The sequence below is a fragment of the Halichoerus grypus genome, chromosome 10 (assembly GCF_964656455.1).
Source record: "Halichoerus grypus chromosome 10, mHalGry1.hap1.1, whole genome shotgun sequence".
Taxonomy (NCBI): domain Eukaryota; kingdom Metazoa; phylum Chordata; class Mammalia; order Carnivora; family Phocidae; genus Halichoerus; species Halichoerus grypus.
The window spans coordinates 76,886,801-76,909,415 of NC_135721.1; the positions used below are offsets into that span (position 1 = coordinate 76,886,801).

A 22,615-nucleotide genomic window follows, 5' to 3' on the forward strand; every position below is an offset into this window, starting at 1 on the left:
TGACAATTGATCATACCCTCCTTTTTAAAATATTTTGCTCTCTTGCCTCCCAAAATAACACTCACTTCTGGGTTTTCTTCCTACTTCTTTGGCTTCTTCTTACTGAGTCCAGGATCCTCTTCTCATTCTCTATATTTTCCCTAGGCAATTTCATGGTTTTAAAATATCATTTATATGCTGATGTGTCCCAGATGTTTATCTTTAGCTTAGATTTCTCTTCTGAGATAAAAACTTATCTATTTAACTGCTTACCTTAGATTTTTATTTAGACTTAAAATATCCAAAAATGAGTTCTTTAACATTCCCCTTCTATAGTTCTCTTGTAATATTTCCTATCTTAATAAAAAGCACTTCTACTTGCCTAATTGTTTATGCCATTTTTTAACTACAAAACAGAAAATGTTAAAAAATATTCCCCATTTTAAAATGGGCTTTTTAATAGTCCTGACCAAAATTTTACTTTACAGTTATAAGAAGATTAAGTTATGACCACATTTTCATAGAGATCACTGGTAAGAAACATAAATAGGACACTTTATAAAAACAATTTTCTCTATGAACCCAAGTGATAGCATACAGTCAAATATATGTACATTTTCCATCAAAATAATATACAGACATGTACCATGTTTCATCACAACACTATGGACAAGCCACAATGTAGTACGAACAGTTGTAAATTTACACGGGATCATGACAAATTTACAGTGTCATTGCTTTGTTTAGCTATTTCTTCACTGAAAAATATGAAGCCATATCTAAGTATTTATGGTCCTAAATATAAGTAAAAATTTTTACTATCAAAGAAAAAACACATTTTTCCATGATTCTTGATTGATAAACTTTTAATTTATGGGCCTATTTCCAAGTTTATCTATGTTATAACTGAAGAGAAGAAAACATGTTTTTCTACCAGACTTTAAAATATATATATTTATTTATCAGGGGAAAAAAACTCACCAATTTTTTCATCCAAGCACATAATTTTCTCCTGAGTAAGCTGTAGCTCATACTTTTTCTTAGCAAGATGTCGCTGAGTATCAGAAAGATCTTTTTCTGTATTTTCATATAAAAGTCTGTAAACATTTTAATAATAAAACTAATTCTGAAATTTTTATGCTTTATCAACTTTTTAGTGTATTTAAATCTAAAAACTGGTAAGGACTGTAATATACATTTTTTCTTTTTAATATTTTCTTTATAAAAGTACATTAAAGGAAGTTTGGAGAATAAAGGGTAAAAAGTTCTCCATAAAAAGCTACTATTAGCATTTTGGTGTTCACATTCAGTATTTTTTCACAATATATATTTTAAAGTTACCATACTATAAATTCAAAATTGAATCGTGATTTTTTTTTCACTTACACTTAATCTTTAATATTTTTCAGTCCTATAAAACAGCCCTCCAAATCACCATTTTCTGGCTGAAAAGTATTATATGAGCAATAGCCATTTACTTTTCTTTTTTTTTTAAGATTTTATTTATTTATTTGTCAGAGAAAGAGTGCACAAGCAGGGGGAGCAGCAGGCTCGCTGCCGAGCAAGGAGCTGGATGTGGGACTCGATCCCAGGACCCTGAGATCATGACCTGAGCTGAAGGCAGATGCTTAACCGACTGAGCCACCCAGGCATCCCAAACATAAAGTACTCTTGACACAACACCCACAGAAAGCTCCTAAACCAGGTTATCACAAATACCCCACCACAACCTAAATAATAAAAACAAAACCCCCTCCAGTATATACACACCAAGAGAATCTACCGAGAAAAAAAATAGAAAAAACACTATCAAAAGCATAAATAACTGAAATCTTCAACAACGAAAAACCAGGGGAAAGCACAAACACAGTGTTGCCCACTACCACAAATTATGCAGTCGACTTTCCCACATCTGGAGTGCAATGGATAAGCCTCACCCTGGGAAAACCACATTTGTGAGTATAATAAGAAAATTTTTTGAAAATATAGTGAAATTCCACTGTAGTCTAAATGAAGCATCTTTTCATATGTGTTGACAAATTATTTTCTTAGCTTTTTTTCTTGTAAAGCAGCATTTAAAAATGCATACTAAGGGGTGCCTGACTGGCTCGGTCAGTGGAGCATGTAACTCTTGATCTCATCAAGGTTGTGGGTTCAAGCCCCACATTGGGTGCAGAGATTACTTCTAAAAAATCTTTAAAAAATGCATGCTAAAATCAGAAGCATAAATGTAACAAGCCTATCAATTCACATGACAATGATGAGTCCTGAAAGACACAGGATTGTGCAAAACCTTCCAGTGCACACTGTGGCTGTTCTTATGCTGTTAAATTGCATTGCAGCCATATGCTTTCCAAAATAGCCATATCCCCCTGCACAACACAGGGATCTATCTATTAAGAAAAACAAAATAGAAAACTACACACATAATCAGAAGTTCTCAAATCAGACCTTTAAATCACTGACCAATAAACCACACCTAAAACAGACATTTAAGCAATAGAAACTTTAGAAATAAAGCTGGTAGCTTCTTTTGCAGACTCTTTTAACACTGATGTCAAAAAAGACTCTTACAACTCCTCTAAGATATATTTAGAACTCTAAACAACCTACTTTTTTTTCTCTCAAATGCCCAGAGTCCTAGAAGAGATTTTTCGTTGCTTCCAAGCTTGGGCAATTATGATTAAAGCTGCTATAAACATCGTGTGCAGGTTTTTGTGTGCACATAAGATTTCAACTACTTTGAGTAAATACAACAGAGCGCTATATGGTAAGAGTGTGTTTGGCTTTGTAGAAACTGCCAAACTGTCTAATAAAAGTGGCTGTACCATTTTGAATTCCCACCAGCAATGAATAAGAGTTCCTGTTGGCCCACATCCTCACCAGCATTTGTCGTCAGTGATTCAGATTTTGTCCATTCTAATAGGTATGTAATGGTATCTCACTATTGTTTTAATTTGCATTTCTCTGATGACCTATGATGTAGAGCATCTTTTCATATGCTTATTTGCCATCTGTATATCTTCTTTGTGGAAGTCTGCTAAGGTCTTTGGCCCATTTTTTAATTGGGTTGTTTGTTTTCTTATTGTTGAGTTTTTAGAGTTCTTTGTATGTTTTAGATAACAGTTCTTTATCAGCTGTGTCTTTTGCAAATATTTTCTCCCAGTCTGTGGCTTGGCTTCTCATATTCTTGACATTGTCTTTTGCAGAGCAGAAGTCTTTATTTTTAATGAAGTACAGTTAATCAATTATTTCTTGTGTGGATTGTGCCTTTGCTGTTATACCTAAAAAGTCATCAACATACTGAAGGTCATCTAGGTTTTCTCCTGGTATCTTCTAGAGGTTTTAGTTTTGCATTTTACATTTAGGAATATGATCCATTTTGAGTTAATTTGAAGGTGTGATATCTGTGTTGCAATTTTTTTTTTTGGCATGTGGCTATCTAGTTGTTTCAGTACCATTTGTGGAAAAGACTGTCTCTGCTCTACTATATTGCCTTTGCTCCTTTGTCAAAGATCAGTTTACTATATTTATGTGGGTCTATTTCTGGACTTTCTATTCTGTGCCATTGCTATTCGTCTATTCTTTTACCAACACCACACTGTCTTGATTACTGTAGCTTTATAGTGAGTCCTGAAGTCGAGTACTGTCAGTGCTCCAACTTAGTTTTTCAATATTCTGTTGCCTATTCTTTTGCCTCCCCATATAAACTTTAAAATCTGTTCATTGATATCCACAAATAACTTGCTGTGATTTTGACTAGAACTTACTGAATCTATAGATCAAGTTGAGAAGAATAGACATCTGAAAATATTATGTTTTCCTATCCATGAACATAGAATTTTTTTTTTCTTTTTCTTTTTTACCAAAACAAAACAAAACTTTATTTACAGTTGAAAACCTTAACAGAAAATCTTGGGTTCTGAATCTGTGACATTTCCAAGGTCTCTTGATCAAAAAGGGCCACAGCAGGCAGGGAAGCAAACACAGGGGCCAATCCGGATTATCTTACTCAAGAGCGCCACCCAGAGCAAGGGAAGGCCTACAATGGCAGAGAGGTGAAGGTCTGATCAGTCTTGCTCTGGACTACATCTCCCCACACTGTGAGATCACCACAGGCAGCTTGGGCTTATTGTTGAAGCCTGTGGGAACATTCTCAATCTTTCGCATCACTGTAAGTCCATCAATGATTTTTCCAAACACTACGTGCTTTCCATCCAGCTAATCACATTTAGAGCAGGTGATGAAGAACTGGCAGCCATTTGTACTGGGACCACTGTTTGCCATGGAAAGCAGGCCTGGAGCTGAGTGTCTCAGTTTAAAATTTTCATCTGCAAATGGCCCCCAGTAAATACTGGCAACTCCAGTACCATCTCCATTAACAAAATCCCCACCTTGAATCATGAAATCCTTTATGACCCTGTGGAAGGTGCTCCCTTTGTATCATATCAGAACCCCACCTTTTCTGAATTCTCCAGTGAAGAACTGTCTAAAATTCTCGGCCGTCTTAGGCACAACGTCCACAAAGAGCTCCATCTTCATGCGGCCAACTTCCTGGCCGCCAGTGCTGACATCAAAGAACGCCACGGGATTTGCAGGACGTGTCCTCACTCCTGCATGGGGATTGGCTGACAATGTCATCTGTCATCACTGAGTCTTTCTTTTTTAAAAAGATTTATTTATGGGATGCCTGGGTGGCTCAGCCGGTTAAGCGTCTGCCTTCTGCTCAGGTCATGATCCCAGGGTCCTGGGATCGAGTCCTGCATCGGGCTCCTTGCTCAGCGCGGAGCCTGCTTCTCCCTCTGCCTGCCGCTCCCCCTGCTTGTGCTCTCTCTCTCTCTGACAAATAAATAAATAAAATCTTTAAAAAAAAAAAAATAAAAAGATTTATTTATTTGAGAGAGGGGAGAGGGGCAGAGGGAGAGGGAGAGAGAATCCTCAAGCAGACTCCCTGCTGGGCACAGAGCCCAATTCAGGGCCTGATCTCATGACCCTGAGATCATGACCCATGCCAAAATCAAGAGTAGGATGCTTAACCAACTGAGCTAACTCAGGCACCCCTAGAATATTTTTCAGTTTATTTAGTTCCTCTTTGATTTCTTTCACCAAGCACCCCTAGAATATTTTTCAGTTTATTTAGTTCCTCTTTGATTTCTTTCACCAGTTTTGTACTTTTTCTCATACAGATCTTATACATAATTTGTTAGATTTATACTTAAGTATTTCATTTTGGGGGGTACTAATATAAATTGTACTGTGTTTTCAATTTTAAATTCTACTTCTTCATTGCTAGTATAAAAAAAAGCAATTGATTTTGTATATTAACAACATATCCTGCAACCCTGTAGTAACTGCTTATTAGTTCTAGATTTTTTGTTGATTCTTTTGGATTTTCAACAGAGAATATCATGTCATCTACAATAGATTTTAATACTGAAATCTTTTTAGTCTCAAATACCCAGACTCAAACTGAAACAGTCTTGGAATCACTGGACACAAAGACCCAAACTAACTTTTTATTAACAGATAGCTCTATCAATCATTCAACTATATGGAAAATTCTTCTTGGGCCTAGAGATGTTTGATAAACAGATGCAGACACACAGATTTTTTTTTTTTAAATCTACTTCTAGAAAATGTTCTGAAAATACTCTAGCTTATTACTATTGTTGTCTGACATAGAAACCCAAACAGAATAACTTCTGCTACTAAAATATACCTGTTTGAAAGGAAAGTTCATTTAAGCAGTATAGGAACACAGATAATGAGTACTGGTTTTGAAACACTGGGGAATTTCTTCTTCATCAGCAGTGAAACCCAAACAGAAATGCATTAATTTCTTTTTGGCTGATTTGGCTTGGAACACTATGGAACTTCAGTTTAGAGATACAGAAAAACAGATATGTGCTGAACTGTGCTCAGGACTCAATTTCTAGTGAGTGTTCACACCTGGGACAAAACTTATAATTTTCTCATCAACTGACAAAACAGAAAACAGGAACAATATTTTAACTATACTGAATGTAGTTGGATTATGTAGCTTCTGATTAGATTCTCTGTAACTCCTTGCCTTTTGTACATGTAACTATGAAACCTATGATATGAATATATTATAAAGTATAAGATATTGATCTATAAAAAATAAACTGACAGCTGACTCCTCAGCATAAATAATGTAAGTCATAAGACAGTGGAAAGATATTATCAAAGTGTTAAAAATAATTCTCAACTTTTAGAATTCTCTACCTAGCAAAAATATCCTTCAATACCAGCAAGGTTACAACAGAGGTGGTGAGAAATGCTCTGCTTTTGAGTACATTTTGAAGACAAAACAAACTGCATTGGGTATCGATATATGAAATCACAATTACTCAAGGTTTCAGGCCAAGAATTGCATGAATAGACTTTCCATTTACTGAGATGGGAAGATTGAAAAAGCAGATTAATGTGTGTCGGTGGGTGAAGGGTAGTGGATAGCAGAACTCAGGTTTGAAAATGTTGTCTATTAGGCATCCCAGTGAAGATGAAAAGGAGGTGGCTGGACATTCAACTCTGGAGTTCAAGAAAAAAGTCCATGCTACAGATATACATTTAAGAGTCAAGAGTAAATACATGAGACTGGATGAGTTCATTGAGGGATGAGCACACAAGAAAAGAAGTGGTCTAAGGACTGAGCTGAGGGACACTCCAACATTTACAGAGCATGGAGATGAGGAGGAACTAGCAGAAGAGCCTGAGAAGGACATCCAAGGAGATGAAAAAGAAAATCAAATGAGCATGGTACCTCAGAAGCCAAATAAAATATTTAAAGGAGTAGAGAAAAAGCACAACTGATCATCTTTGTCAAATGGTGCTGATAGGTCAAATAAAATGAAGACTGAGGACTGACCACTGATTTGAGCAACATGAAAGTAAATATTACCTTGAAAAAAAGTTTTCATAAAATGGTAGGAGAAAAAGGCAGATTACAGTGGGTTTAAAAGAGAACAAAACATAAGACGCTGGAGCCAGAAGTTTAGACAACTCTTTCAATGAAATCCCTGTAAATAAGATATAAAATTTAGTACAAATATGTAATATATCTGAATAACATGATTACAAATCTGAACTAAGGGACAAATATAAAAACTATTTCAAAATTAATAAATTTCTCAAGTATACACAGATAATTACCAAAAACTGATCCTAAAAGTAGAGGGCAACACATTTCAAAAATTTGAAATCTAGTATGTTCTGCAAATAATATAATTAGCAAAAAGTCAATCAAAAAGATAAGTGAAAATTCATTATGTTTTTGGATACTTAAAATTACACTAATAAATACCAATAGATCAAGTAAGAAGTAATGATGAAAATTATAAAATATTTTATAAGAAGTACATAACAAAACTTGTAGAATACATTCAAGTAAGTATTTTGAGGGAAACTTGTTTATATGAGGAAAAAAAAAAGCCTGAAAAGTAATAATATAAGCATTCATGTGAAGAAATTTGAAAAAAAATAAAAATAAATCTAAAGAAAATAGAAGGAAGTAATAAAGAACAAAACTTAATGAGGAACTCCAAAACAAAATGTTGGTCCTTTGAAAAGACTAACAAACAACAGACTAAAAAAGAGGAAATCACTACAGATTCTACAGACATTAAAATGCTCATAGAATATTGTAAACATTATCCTAAATGTTTTAAAATTTAAAGAAAATGAACAAATGCCTTAAAATATATAAACTGAATGGCATAAGAAATTTCTAATAGTTCCTTTATCCATTAAACAAAATAAAAACTCCCCCCCCAAAAAAAAGTTGGACCCAAAAGGCTTCATTGGTTAAGTACTAAAACTTCAATATTATGCCAACTCTTCCAGGTAATAAAAGAAGACTAAATGAACTGAGATTATTATAAGGTTTACATGATATTGATACCAAAATCTGATTTTAAGAAGCCCAAGAAAAGCAAGTTATTGGCCAATCTCAATTATAAAAATAAATGTAAATATCTTAAAGAAAGCATTAACTGACACCAGAAATCTATAGAAAGTATAACATACCCTGACTGATTTGACAAAACACATCTATTCCTGAAAAAAAAAAAAAGTCTCAGTAATCTAGGAATAAAAGGAAACTTCTTCAACCTGAAAGAAGACATCTACAAAAAACATACAGCTAATATCATACTAACTATTGAGAATCTAAATGCTTCCCCTTACAATGTGGAACAAGACAAGGACGTCCACTTCATCATTTCTATTCAACATTGTACTGGATGTTCTAGCCAATGCAATAAGGCAAGAAATAGAAAGAAAAAAAAGCATGCAGACTGAACACGTAAAACTATCTTTATCTGCAGATGACCTGTCTACGTAGAAAATTAAATGGATTCTACAAAAAGGCTAACTAGAACTAAAAGGTAAATTTAGCAAAGTTGTAAAATACCAGATAAATATATAAAAATCAACTGTAGGACTTCTGGTTTTAACCCTGACAAGTAAAGAGCTTAGAAACTGTCATTTCCACTGTTATAACAACAACAAAAAATGAACAAAATGAAAATCAAAGACTTTCTGTGACACATTAGAATAGTCAATTACAGAACAAACTACCAATTCAAAATCTGAAAAGAATAACCAAGATCTGCTCATTTGGAGCAGAAGCCACTGGAATCACAGATGGTTAAGAACACTTAAATAGGGGAGCCTGGGTGGCTCAGTTGTTGGGCGTCTGCCTTCACCTTGGGTCATGAGCCCTGGGATTGAGCTCAGTGGGGAGCCTGCTTCTCCCTCTCCCGCTCCCCCTGCTTGTGGAAGTTCCCTCTCTCGCTGTTTCTCTCTCTGTCAAATAAATAAAAATCTTTAAAAAAAAAAAAAAAAGAACACTTAAATAATAATTTTGACACATTGCTGGAGGCTGAGTTCGTATTTACATGAGAGTGAGAAGCTCCTAGAGGCCACAGTTTTAGAGGGATCCCTATATTTCAGTGTTTACCTCCAGGAACTCCACTAGGTTCTCACAGTAAAGATCTGAGAAAGATCCCCTGTGATTCTGACAGGGGGAATTATTGTGAAATATGCCCAGAGCATACTCCATAATAAAGGCTTACTCTTCAAATAAAAAGACTTTACCATAGCCTTATCCCAGCTATAAAAGGACATTTCTCCCACTTTACCCTTTCTAGCCTTCCTGTCTCACATAAGTGGATAAAAAATAAATAAAAGTTATACCAATGGAAAAACACTTGTAAACATCATAGCCCAGAGACACACATCCACTAAAAGACTGAAATTTAAGTACAAGAGTAGAGAACATATTCCCTCCTCTCACCTTTACCACACTAACAGGGCTCCATGATAATCACAGTGAATCACAACCCAAAGAGCTGCAAGATGCATGCTCTCACTGAGGAAGGGTACCCAAGGAAGCCTAACGTCAAAAGGAAAAACAACAATCAGGACAACAGAGGAATTTGAAGTCTCTGCCGCCTGCATCTACAACAGACATTGAACACAGCTCAACTGCCAGCCAAATTAACATAAACATTCACACTAAAGGCTTATTTACTTCAGTTAACACCCAATACAATATGTGTGGCTTCAATGAAAAAATTACAAAGCATGCCAAAAGTCAAGCAAAAACACAAAGGAAGGATAAAACCAGACTCAGATATAGCACAGACACGGGAATTATCAAACAGGACATTTTAAATAACTATGACTATTAGGTTAAGGGCACTAATGGAAAAATAGACAATATGCAGTAACAGGGGGTAACATAAACATTGAGATGGAAACTGAGAGGAACAAAAGGAAATGCTAGAAAGCAAAATACTGTGACAAAAATAAAGAATGCCTTTGATGGGCTCATCAGTAGATTGGACACAGTCAAGCATAAATCACTCAGCTTAAAGACAGATCAATAAAAACTTCCCAAACTGTAATGCAAAATGCAAAGAGAAAAACAAAAACAAAACAGAACATCTAAGAACTGTAAGTATAATTCAAATACCAAAAGGAGAAAAAAGAGAACAAGAGCACAAGAAATATTTGAAGTCATTATAAAATAAAAATAAGTCATGTGGATGAAATGTACAGTATAGGTAATATAGTCAATAATATTGTAATACCTGTACAGCAATCCATGGTAACTACACTTATTGTGGTGAACATTTCATAATATATATAGTTGTCAATCACTATGTTCTACACTTAGAAAAATATATATGTCAACTATACTTCAGTTTAAAAAATGTTTTAAGTAATAATGGCCTAATTTTCCAAAGTTAATGTGCAGTATCTATACACAGGGAACTACAAAACAATGATGAAAGAAATCAAAGACCTAAATAAATGGAGAAATATTCCATGTTCAAGGATTGAAACATTCCATATCAAGATGTCCATTCTGCCCAACTTGATCTACAGATTCAATGCAAATCCAATTAAAAACTCAGAAAGCTGTTTTATAGATACTTATTTTAGAATCAGAGGTACTGATTCTAAATTTTACATGGAAAGGCAAAAGACCAAGAATAGCCAATATACTACTGATGAAGAGAAAGTTGGAGGATTCACACTACCTAGTTTCAAGACTTACTATATAGTTATAGTAATCAAAACAGCATGGTTAGGGAAAAGAATGAACAAAATAGATCAATGGAATGGAATGGAGATCCCAGAAATAGGCCCACACAAATATAAGCAACTGATCTTTGACAAAGGGGCAAAGACAATACAGAAAGGGCAGTCTTTCAACAAATGGTGCTGGAACAATTTTAAGACATCCATATGCAAATTAAGTGAACTGAGATAAAGATTTTACATCTTTCACAGAATTAGTTCAACAGAGATCACTGAACTTAAGCATAAAATGAAAAACTATACAAATTCTAGAAGAAAACATAAGAGAAAAGTATGTACACTTGGGTTTGGTAATGAGTTTTTGAATACAACACCAAAAACACAATCCATGAAAGTAAAAGGTAAGTTGAACTTTATCAAAATTTAAAATTTCTGTTCTGCAAAAGACACCATTAAAAGAATGAAAAGACAAGGCACAGATGGGGAGAATATATCTGCAAACCACATATCTGATAACATGTATCCAAAATATTCAAAGAATTCTTTTTTTCGGGGGGGGGTAGTATAAAATTGGTAACATTTATTTTTTTTTTTTTCCATTCAGTACGTGCCCTCTTTAATACCCATCACCAGGCTAACCCATCCCCCCACCTGCCTCCCCTCTAGAACCCTCCGTTTGTTTCTCAGAGTCCATAGTCTCTCATGGTTCGTCTCCCCCTCCGATTTCTCCCCCTTCATTTTTCCCTTCCTACTATCTTCTTTTTTTTTTTTTTTAACATATAATGTATTATTTGTTTCAGAGGCACAGGTCAATTCTTTTTTTTTTTTTTTTTTTTAGATTTTATTTATTTATTTGACAGACAGAGACATAGCGAGAGAGGGAACACAAGCAGGGGGAGTGGGAGAGGGAGAAGCAGGCTTTCTGCCAAGCAGGGAGCTGGATGCGGGGCTTGATCCCAGGACCCTGGGATTATGACCTGAGCCGAAGGCAGACACTTAACGACTGAGCCACCCAGGTGCCCCGGTACAGGTCAATTCTTAAAACTCAACAATAAGTAAACAAAAAATTGAAAAATGGGCAAAATATCTAAACAGATACCTCACCAAAGAAAATAAAAAGATGGCAAGTAACAAATGAAAAGATGCTCCACATCATTTGTCATTAGCAAACTGCAAATTAAAACAATGAAATATTGCTACACACCTATTATAATGGCTAAAATACAAAAATGCGACAATACCAAATGCTAACAAGGATATGGAGCAACAGAAACTCTGATTCATTGCCAGTGGGAATGCAAAATGGTACAGTCACTTTGAAAGAGTTAGGCAGTTTCTTATAAAGCTGAATATAGTTTTAATCTATGATTCAGCAATTGTGCTCCTAGGTATTTACTGAACTGATCTGAAAACCTATGTCCACACAAAAACGTGCACATGAAAGTTTACAGCAGCTTTACTCATAATTACCAAAAACTGGAAGCAACCAAGATGTCCTTCAATAGGTGCATGGATAAACACACTATAGTATATACATATGATAGATATTATTTGATGATAAGAAATAAACTATCTAAGTATGAAAAAAACATGAATGAACCTAAAATGCACATTGCTAAGTGAAAGAAGCTGGTCTGAAAAGGTTGTATACTGTATGATTTCAATTATATGACATTCTGGAAAAAGCAAACATTTCCTCAGCCAGGTGATAAAGGTCAAAATCAACAGTAATAAATCCTATGGACTGTACATACCCATTATACTCTAGATATATATGTACCTTAAAACGGAATTTTACATCTGTGACCTTTCTCTCAAAAACAAATTACCCAGTTTAATCATGACAAAAACAGCAGACAAACCCCAACTGAGAGACATTCTACAAAATACCTAATCAGTACTCCTCAAAACTGTCAAGGTCATCAAAAACAAGGAAAGTCTGAAACTGTCACAGCCAATAGAAGCCTAAGGAAACATGACAACTAAATGTAATGTTAGTGTTCTGGATGGGATCCTGGAACAGAAAAGGACATTAGGGGAAAACTAAGGAAATCTGAATAAAGTATGGACTTCAGTTAATAATGTATCAAATAATTGATTCATTAATTCTAACAAATGTACTAATGTAAGATGTTAATAAGAGAGGAAATTGGGTATGAACTATATAGGAACTCTACCTTCTTCACAATTGCTCTATTAATCTAAAATTGTTGAAAAATACAAAGTTTATTTTAAAAACAACTGTATTTTCATATACAAACAATAAACAATCAGAAAGTGAAATTTTAAAATTCCATTATCAACAGCATCAAAAAAAAATAGGAAATACTCTTATAAATCTGATAAAAGTAGTAAAGGACCTATACACTACAAAACATTGCTGAGGAAAATTAAAGATCTAAACAATGGAGAGAAATACTGTGTTTATGAGTGGGAACACTTGAAATTCAGATGTCATTTTCCCCAATTCCAATCAAATTCCCAAGCAGGTTTTTTTTTTTTATACACTGTGAAAATGATTCTAAAATTAAAATAAAATACAAAGGAATTAGAATAGCCAAAACTACTTTGAGAAAGAACAAAGTTGGAGGACTAACATTACCTAATTTGAAGACTTAAAAAAAAAAAAGTAATCAGGTGGGTTATACTGGGATTGAGATATATAAATAGATCCATCAAATAAAATAGATCACCAAGAAAAGACCTATACATATATGGACAAATGACCTTCTACAAAGCACAAAAACAAGAAAGCATAGTTTTTCAACAAATACAGGAACAACTGGATATCCTTACGCAAAAAAAGGTGAACTTTGATCTATACCTTGACCATATACAAAAACTTTGACATGAATAGCAGATTTAAATATTAAGAACTATAAAATTGCTAGAAGAAAACACAAAACAAAAATCTCAGTGACCTTACATTTGACAATGATTTCTTTAAAAGAATACAAAAAGCTGGGTATAATTTTTTAAAAATCAATAAATTTCACTTAATCAAAATGAAAAAATTTGCTCTTTAAAAGACAGTTAGGAGGGGCGCCTGGGTGGCTCAGTCATTAAGCGTCTGCCTTCAGCTCAGGTCATGATCCCAGGGTCCTGGGATCGAGCCCCGCGTTGGGCTGCCTGCTCAGCGGGAAGCCTGCTTCTCCCTCTCCCACTCCCCCTGCTTGTGTTCCCTCTCTCACTGTGTCTCTCTCTGTCAAATAAATAAATAAAATCTTTAAAATAAATAAATAAATAAAAGATAGTTAATATAAAGGTAAGCCACAGAGTGGGAGAAAATATTTGCAAAATATACCTGAAGTAGGCCTTAGAATTTAGAAAGGACTTTTACAACTTGATAATAATATAAACAATTCAATAAAAGTGTGTAAAAGATTTGAAAAGACACTAAAGAGGATAAATGTATGGTACATAAGCACATGCTCAGATGCTCAAAACCATTAGTCATTAGGGAGGGCAAATTAAAACCATAATACATACCTATTAGAATGGTTAAGATTAAAAAGATAATGCATACCAAGTGTTGATGAGGCTACATAACACCTGGAACACTCATACACTACTGGTGCAAATGTAAAATAAAATAGTACAACCACTTTGGAAAACAGTTTAATAGTTTCTTCAAAATTAAACATATATCCATCACATGACTCAGTCACTCTACCCTTAGGTATTCATCCAAGGAAAATAAAAGCTTATGTCCATACAAAGACTCATGTAAGAATGTACATGAATGTTTTATTTGTTATAGGCCCAAACTGGAAACAACCAAAATGTCCATATATTCACACAATGGAATACTACTCAGGAACAGAAAGGAATAAACTACTGATTATACAACAAGGATAAATTTCAAAATAATTATGCTGAGGGAAAGCATCCCACTAAAAGAATATATACTATATGATTTCATTTATATAACATTTTAGAAAACCAAAACAAATCTCTAGGACAGAAAGCAAATCAGTGGTTGTCTAGGGATTGGCAGGGTAGGTGAGAAGTTACAGAGGGGTATGAGGAAATTTTGGGGAGTGATGGGTAAGGCCACTATCTTGATTGTGCTGATGGTTTTACAGATATATATATATACTTACCAAATTGAACACTTTAAATATGTGCAGTTTACTGTATGTATGCCAACTAGATTCTAATAATACTGTTAAAAGAAAACAAATGTATGCAAAAATTCTCCTCCAAATACACATCTATCTGATAGAATATTTTAGTAAACTACTAAAATGCTTTCCAGGAACATCTAATGACACGAGCAATACTTATGATATACAATTAAGTGAAACTGGCCAAATATATAACCTAATATAGAATGACATCAATTACACAGAAAGCTTACATAACACGGATGGGAATATTCCTGGTTAGAAAGCGATCTATATTAATAATAGTTTTCACTGAGTTATGGAATCATGGATGATTTAAATTTTCTTTACACTTTTCTCTCTTCTCCAAGGTTTCTTTGTTGTTGTTGTCTTATTTTATTATTTTTATTTTACCTGAGTCTGTACTATCCTTTTAAACAGGAAATTTAGAAATAAATGAAGGGAAAAATTTGAGTCATTATCTGTCCTGACAAGTGATTTCAATATATGTACCACAGACCCTTGAAAGATCAGAGAGGGGACTCTGGGAACTCTTACGTGAACCAAGTATTATCTGTAGACTTAATATTTCACACTCATATGAAATACTGTTTTTCAAATGTTCACAGATGCACTGCAATTCAACATTACTGAATCTGTAGAATTCTCTCATATCAACAGACACTAAAAGTAAAATTGCTAACATGGAGGTCTCCAAGAACTTATTCCCTTACATTTATTGCCTGTAGGTTGCTTTAATTGGAATTTCTTCTGCTACCGTACCAGTATGTAGGAAGAGCTAAGAACCTACTTGGCATTCAATTAACAGAAGTTCCCTTACATTTTCCTACATGTTCAAATGCCAAAGTCAAATATGCTCTGTGCCCAGAAGGACTTTGTAAAAGCTACTTCAGTTAAACATTAGGCTTTCTGCAAATGTAAGATGATGATTACTAGGAGTCTGACTCCTAGTTAAGTATGGCATTGCTAGTCTATAAGTGATCTTTGGGAAATCATTTAATGTGCTGAGATTTCTACAACTGCTTCATAATAATCCTCTCAGAAATTAAAGTCAACAACTTATCATTATAAAATACTCTACAAAAAGTAGAATCTAGTAGTTATAGTAAACTAGTTGTTTAAAGGTAATTTACCTCAAAGAATTATTCTCTGCCTTTTGTCTGCCAAGTTCACTTTCAGTATCCATTGCCTTTCTTGCTAGTGATTTCATTTCTTTTTCCACAGTGGTTATGGTTTCCTTCATCAAAGTCATATTTGACATTTGCTCCATCCGTTCATCATCAAGCTATACAAGTAGAATGATAAGGTTACGGCCACCACTAACAAAATCTTCTTAAAGAGACATCTTCTCTTTGTGCAAACTGTGGCATATGACAAGATTTATACCAGGAGATGATCATATTAGACTTGAATGTTGTGGGAGGCTGTATGGACAAGGTATTGTGGAGTAGGAACAAGAACAAGCCACTGCACAGCCTGGGCATAAAGCCTATTAGAGTATATGCATCTACATTTTCAATCTGGTTCATTTTGACTGTAGCATATGTATCTTATTTGCAAAAGGATGTATTTGTTGTTCAACATTAATAAGTTATACATATAAAGTGGAATTATGAAAAAAAATGTTTTCTCTCCTGAGTAATGTTTTTTTCCCTCATTACAACAACATAACACAAATGAATGTATAAATATATTCAATTAAATTTGGTAATAGAAGTCAAATTCCCCTAATTTTGTTTATATAGTCATAACATCTCAAATATATATTCATAGTATCTAAAATTCTTGATTAGCAAAAAGGTGATGCTTCACATTTAAATTCAGTTTAAATATATTCTTCTCATTAATTTCATTTCATAATAATTTCTTCTACCTTAGCTACTCTTTCGATAAAATAAGCCAGTTTCTCTGTATCTGGCAACGTTACCTTTAATGAAACAGGGAGATAAGAAAGTTGCTAAAATCCCACAGATGAGAAAGTTGCTAAAATCCCACAGATGTATCCCTAATGGGTTTTTTAAAAAAAGAACACACTTTGCAACCTAAAAGAAAAAATGCTTCACTTACATTTTTTGTGGAAGAAAATAAACAATGAAAAAGTGATAATTTATACCATACATACCACCTTAAATGTTTTAGGATTACTAACACTATCTTAGAAAAATAAAAGAACTTCTCTGAATATAAAAAAAAAAGGGAAAGGGGGAAGCAGCTGACAGTTTATAGCTGAAAACACAAAAATGATTTTTCTTTACATTATGAACGGTACACTCCAGCTCTTCTATCCTTTGTTCCAAGTGAGCCTTCTCATTAAATGCTGTCTCTTGGGCAATCTGTTTAAAAAACAAAAACAAAACAAAATGTTTTCAATGTTGCTACATTGTGTTTCACAAATGGTCATACAGATAAAATTCATCCAAACCTTTAGCCTTTCCCTCAGGCTGTCTCGTTCTGTGGTCATTCTTCGTAAATCAGTGAAGGCCACATCTCTTTCAGTCTCCACCCGCCGGAGGATGGCATGTGCTGTTGTTGATTTAGGAGACTTACAGTTTTTCATCATTTCTCGTCGAAGTCGGGCAATTTCTTCCTGTGCCTATTATTTAAATACACAGACTTCTATTTAACAAGCTTTAGAAAAGACATAAATATAGCTACCTTATATCCAGCCAGTTAAAATACAAACCATTTATAAAAATGGATGCAACAGGATAATGTTTTTTAATGAGTTTATATAAATAAATGCAAATGACGTCAAAAAATGCAAGTGAATGTATAAAAATAGAAGTCTGGTTTATAATATCTTTGCCAAAAATTTTTAAAATTAATTTGGAGGCAGTCAATATAAGAGAGAATATTTTACTAAATTTTTGTGATATAAATTTGAATTCAGCAAAATTCAGGTAAAATACTATTTTAATAAATATTACAGTGTTCCCATCTTTCTCTAATAAATGTATATGCCATTTCCATGTCCTGGCTACTTTTACCCTAACAGAAGGCTCATCAATACTTACTGACAACCCAATATACTCTCTCACACTTGTTCAACCATCCTCAGGTCCCAAACCTATTCCACACCTACAGATAATTTCTTATCCTACCGTACTACTTAAAAGTCCCTAATCTTTCTTGATTTTGATCACTACCTATTGAGCTGGTCTCCAAGACTCAGAGGAAGATATATTACTTCCCAATCTCCATAGCAAAGCTTTTACCAGAGTCCTGGACCTCATCTCCTGAAATGCCTTCTAAGATACTCCTGACTCAATTACAGATGATCCTTGAACAACATGGATTTGAACTTATACACAGGTCCACTTATATACAGATTTTTTCAACAAATACAGTATAGTATTATAAATGTATTTTCTCCTTGTCATGATTTTCTTACTAACATTTTCTCTTCTCTAGCTTATTTTATTGGAAGAGTAAGTGTATAATACATATATAAGAAATGTGTTAATTGACTATGTTATCAGAAAGCTTCTGGTCAACAGTAGGCTAGTTGCAATTAAATTTTTGGGAGTCAAAAGTTATACAAAGATTTTCAACTGTGCAGAAGGGTTGGCACCCCTAGTCCCACCTTGTTTAAGACTCAGCTGTATAATTATTTCCTCTCACTTTGAATAGCACCCTCTCCACTGGCTCTTTCTCCCCTGCCTTCTACCATAACACACGGCGCCCATATCTTGAAAAACTGTCATTTAACCTTGCTGTCCAATTTACCATCCCATATCTCTTTTGCATTTGACATATTTTTTTTTAAGCACAATGCTTTGTACCCATTTGCCTGTTCCTCAGCACCTACTCTCCCACCCCAGCGTAAACTACCTGGCTCCTATACCCACCACTTGGCAGAATTTCAAATAATGACCTCACCAAATGGTCTCTTCTCAGTTCCCATTTTTGATATTTGGCAACATTTGACATTATCTTCAACACCCTGTTTTAGACTCTTTGCTTCCTTGGGCTTAATACTGTTCTACCTTAGTTTCCTATCTTCTTTATCTCTTTTAAAAGTTCCCATACTAATTGGAAAAAACATCCCAACATTACATCTGTTCCTCTATAGCTTTCTCATTCAGAGACCTCATCTACTCTGAAGGCCACAAACTCACCTCTAAGAAGATGAATTCTCCACCTACATATTCAGCTCTTACCTCTCTCCCCAGTCCCACATTTTCTGCCTGAATGCAATTACCACCTGATTGTATGACCATCATCTTACTCTATCTGAAAACAATACATCTTTCCCTCAAATCACCAATGGTTTTGCTATTTCTTTTTCTACCAAAATTCTTCAGTCATTCAAAAAAGAACTTCAGTCAGGCCCATTCAGCCCTCCTTTTTGCTAAAACCAGATCTTGCCAAGGCTTCTGTTACAGTGTCTATTGCATCTCTCCCTCTCCTTATTTCCACTGATAGCACGCTAGCTTAGTTCTTAATGCCTCATGCATGGACTGCTTTCACAGCCTTCCAAAAAGTCCACAGTTTCTCCATCCTCCAATTCTCTTGAAAAAGAAATTGTTATATAAAAAGATAACACAGAAAGATTATGAAAGAGAGAATATAAAATTGTTAACAGGTTAAAATTGTAAAAATGTGGCTTTGGTTATTTCTTCTGCCCTAAAACAAAACAAAAAAAAGCAAAAACAAAAAAAAAAAAACAGATTGCCCATTGCTTATAAAGCAAAGTATAAACCCCTTATATGGCCCACTAAACAGCCTTTACATGTACTTCAGAAGTTGGCAAACTACATGTAGCTCACAGGCCAAATCGAGCCAGCCTCCTGTTTTTGTAGGTCTTTAAGCTGAGAATGTTTTTTACATTTTTTAATGACCAAAAAAAACAAAAAAAGATTTCATAATATGTATCATAGGTAAAAATAATATGAAATTCAAATTTCCGTGTCCAAAAGTAAAGTTATATTGTAACACAGCCAAACTCATTCATTTGTAAATTGTCTATAGCTACTTTCCCACTACGACAGAGTTGAATAGCTATGAGATTGTGTGGCCTGCAGAGCACAAGATTTTCTGGACATTTACAGAAGAAGTTTGCAGACCCCTGCTCTAGTCCAATTTACCTCTGAAGCCTTAGCTCCCCCTTACTCCAATGGCATATAGCTTTTAGTCCAGTCTTAATTTGATCCATTTATCTACTGATTTTCCTGCCTTTATCCTTTGCCTCATACCATTCCTTTGGTCTGAAATGTTCCTTCTTACCTCTTTCAAGATAATAGGAACTCCATTCTTCCTTCAGGACTCAAATTCCATATCATCTAGCAAAGATTTCCTTGATCACAACAACTAAAAATACCCACTTCTTTTATTTCTTACAACATCATCTGGACCACTTATACTTAAGTAACAAAAAATACATACAAGACAATACACTTTATCTCCCCAAGGAGACTGTGAACATAGAAAATAGTGTTGGTATTTTATCATTTTTTTCTATCTCTTAGAGTGTCAAGCTCAGAACTCTGCATATAGTAGCTATAATTCTTAATAAAATTTGGTATTTTTAAAATAAACTATGTTGGTGATTTATGGGGTTTAATATTTATTGAGTAAATAAGCTATATGATTAATAAGAGCTATATATATAACTTTAAGCTAAAAATGGATATAAACTACAAACTGATTTTACTCTCCTAAATTAAGCAAATTATAAGCAGTTCCTAAAGTGACTGACAGTATATCAAAGTGATAATTAGCATTTTCTAACCCCCTAATCCCAATCTGTTTACCTTGAACTCATGCATGGACTTCCTATCATTTAACACTTTCCTCATTTCTCATGCCAAAAATCAGACTATTTCTATACATGTACATGATCTTTTTTGGATATGAGGATAAATGTGTGTATGTGTGTGTATGTGTGTATGTACACATACACTTATTGTATTGGAAACACATTACATTTCATTAAGAATACCTTAAGAACAAAGTAATTCCCAAATGTTAGGTTAATTTGATTGGCAGTTTTAAGCATTCTTATAGAACTTAAAAAATTACATATCTTGAAAATTGAGTATTATTACTTAGATATGTTATTTATAAATTTACCTGTTCATAAAGAAGAAAGGTCTTGTCTCTCTCAGATGTAAGAACCTTGACATTACCCTGAATTTCTGCCAAATGACGCTCATATTTTTCCAGCATGCATTTAAGTTCTTCACGGTCTCTTGTTGTCTTCAAAAGCTCTACATCACAGTTTGTACCCTACAATTATTATATAAGAAATGTGAAATTCTTTTTTGACATGTGGTTCTAAGAAAACAGTGCTACTAATAGCAGTACACAATCTCTACTGAAGCAAACATGACCATACAATGAAAGGAAATGATGAAAAAAGTTTTAAAAATCACTTCTCTTTTAAACAGGTTCATCCCAAAGTGGTCCACATTTATCTGATTACCTCCCAACTACTACCAATACCAGGGATAAAGAACTAAATTCAATAGTCCACTGTGCCATCAAAGAGACCTCTGTCTCCCCAATTCTTGGATATACCAATTCATGCCAAATCAAAATGAATTATTTGCATATTAGGTAATTCAAAGAATAAAAGTGTTTGAGCAACAAACTCCACAATATTTGTAAGTTTCCAAAACCTACCCGGGAAGATGGAGATGGGCGTCTTGGACTTTTAGATCTACTTCTGATCATCTTTCTCAAATTTTGAGCTTCACTCTTGTAGTAATCTCTGTCTGCTTCTAAAGTCTTGACAAAGGAATCAAGTCTGGAAGGAGATTTATTTTGTGCTTTTTCAGTCTCTAAAATTATCTTGCCAAGGAGGAAAAAATTAGGTCATTATTTCAAGCTACACTATAGCATCATTTTCTATATGAAAACTGAATAAACAGGATCCTTAAAAATAATAAATTTGGTATTTTAAAAATAATTCATCAATCTCTGGGGCCTTCTTTTTCTAGCATTTCTAAATGTACTATATTTTTATTTAACTAAAAGAACCCCCAAATTTACTCAATAATTTTAAGAAAAAATGGTAAAGAAATTTTGGAAAGGCCAGAAACGTCCACATATCTAGTTATAAGTCCTAGAAATTGAATTAATTTGCTTAGGAAACTTGTATGCTAATATTAAAGCTTCTGTTTATGGCATCTAAGTTTTGTTCAATAATTGTTCAATAAATGAATAAATTAAATGAATGCTGGATATTTTATACTTGTATACACTTTCAAGTACATTCCCAATCACCTTAATGTATTTAGAAGCATTTTTTCTTTTATAATCTTTATTTTACCAATACTTTATTGGGAGAAAACTATAGATATGCTTTCAGAGAGGGTGTTCCAAATATTTTAAATGATAACATTAAACGGTCTAAAAGGAGTTTTCATTTCACATTGCTAGAAAAAGAAAACTCATTACTCAGAATTAACTTACAACATCTGATTTAATATTTATTACTAAGAGGGATAAAAGTTAATGTGTAAACAAATGCATCTTATATTTTGAGAATTAAATTACTCACAGTCATCATTTTAAATCAAGTAACAGCTAAGGGCAGTAATAAAACCAACCAAAGTTCTCTCCACCTCTAGGAAAGAAAGGCGTAATGATGAAATGGAGTGAGAACAACAATGCTCTTACAGATGGGAAGTGTCCCTGTGCACCAAAGCAGAGTGCTGATTTTAGAAAACAGACATTTTTTATTGTTCACAAAATGCACAAGAGCTAAAACACAACCATTTTTTTGTAGTCTAAGAGAATAAAAATGATTTCTCAACATACATTTATAAAAAATGTACTTACAGATCTAAGCCTTTTTATTGTATCTTCCAATACTATTATATTATTTTGCTGGCAAATGAGTTCAATCTGAAAAACAAGCCAGAAAAATTATTTAGATTAAAAATATTTAAACAGATTTAACTAAAAAGAGAACATCAAAAAAGGAAGCCACTTGA

The 22,615-nt window shown here is 33.9% G+C and overlaps 1 protein-coding gene and 1 pseudogene across 9 annotated transcripts in view; both read right to left on the reverse strand.

Moving 5' to 3' along the window:
• TSGA10 (testis specific 10) overlaps positions 1-22,615 on the reverse strand; it is a 150,288-nt gene that overhangs the window by 94,909 nt on the left and 32,764 nt on the right. For 8 of the 9 annotated variants that reach the window (XM_078056664.1, XM_078056661.1, XM_078056660.1 and 5 more), the window contains 7 exons: positions 22,461-22,526; positions 21,300-21,467; positions 20,748-20,903; positions 17,098-17,268; positions 16,931-17,008; positions 15,809-15,960; positions 961-1,076 (listed from right to left, as the gene is read on the reverse strand). In XM_078056664.1, coding sequence (XP_077912790.1) covers positions 961-1,076; positions 15,809-15,960; positions 16,931-17,008; positions 17,098-17,268; positions 20,748-20,903; positions 21,300-21,350 — 724 coding nt within the window. In that variant the 5' untranslated portion in view covers positions 21,351-21,467; positions 22,461-22,526. Of the gene's footprint in view, positions 1-960; positions 1,077-15,808; positions 15,961-16,930; positions 17,009-17,097; positions 17,269-20,747; positions 20,904-21,299; positions 21,468-22,460; positions 22,527-22,615 lie in introns of those variants that run through there. The other variant, XM_078056663.1, reaches the window with a different exon arrangement.
• On the reverse strand, positions 3,406-4,620 carry LOC118547343 (peptidyl-prolyl cis-trans isomerase H pseudogene; annotated as a pseudogene).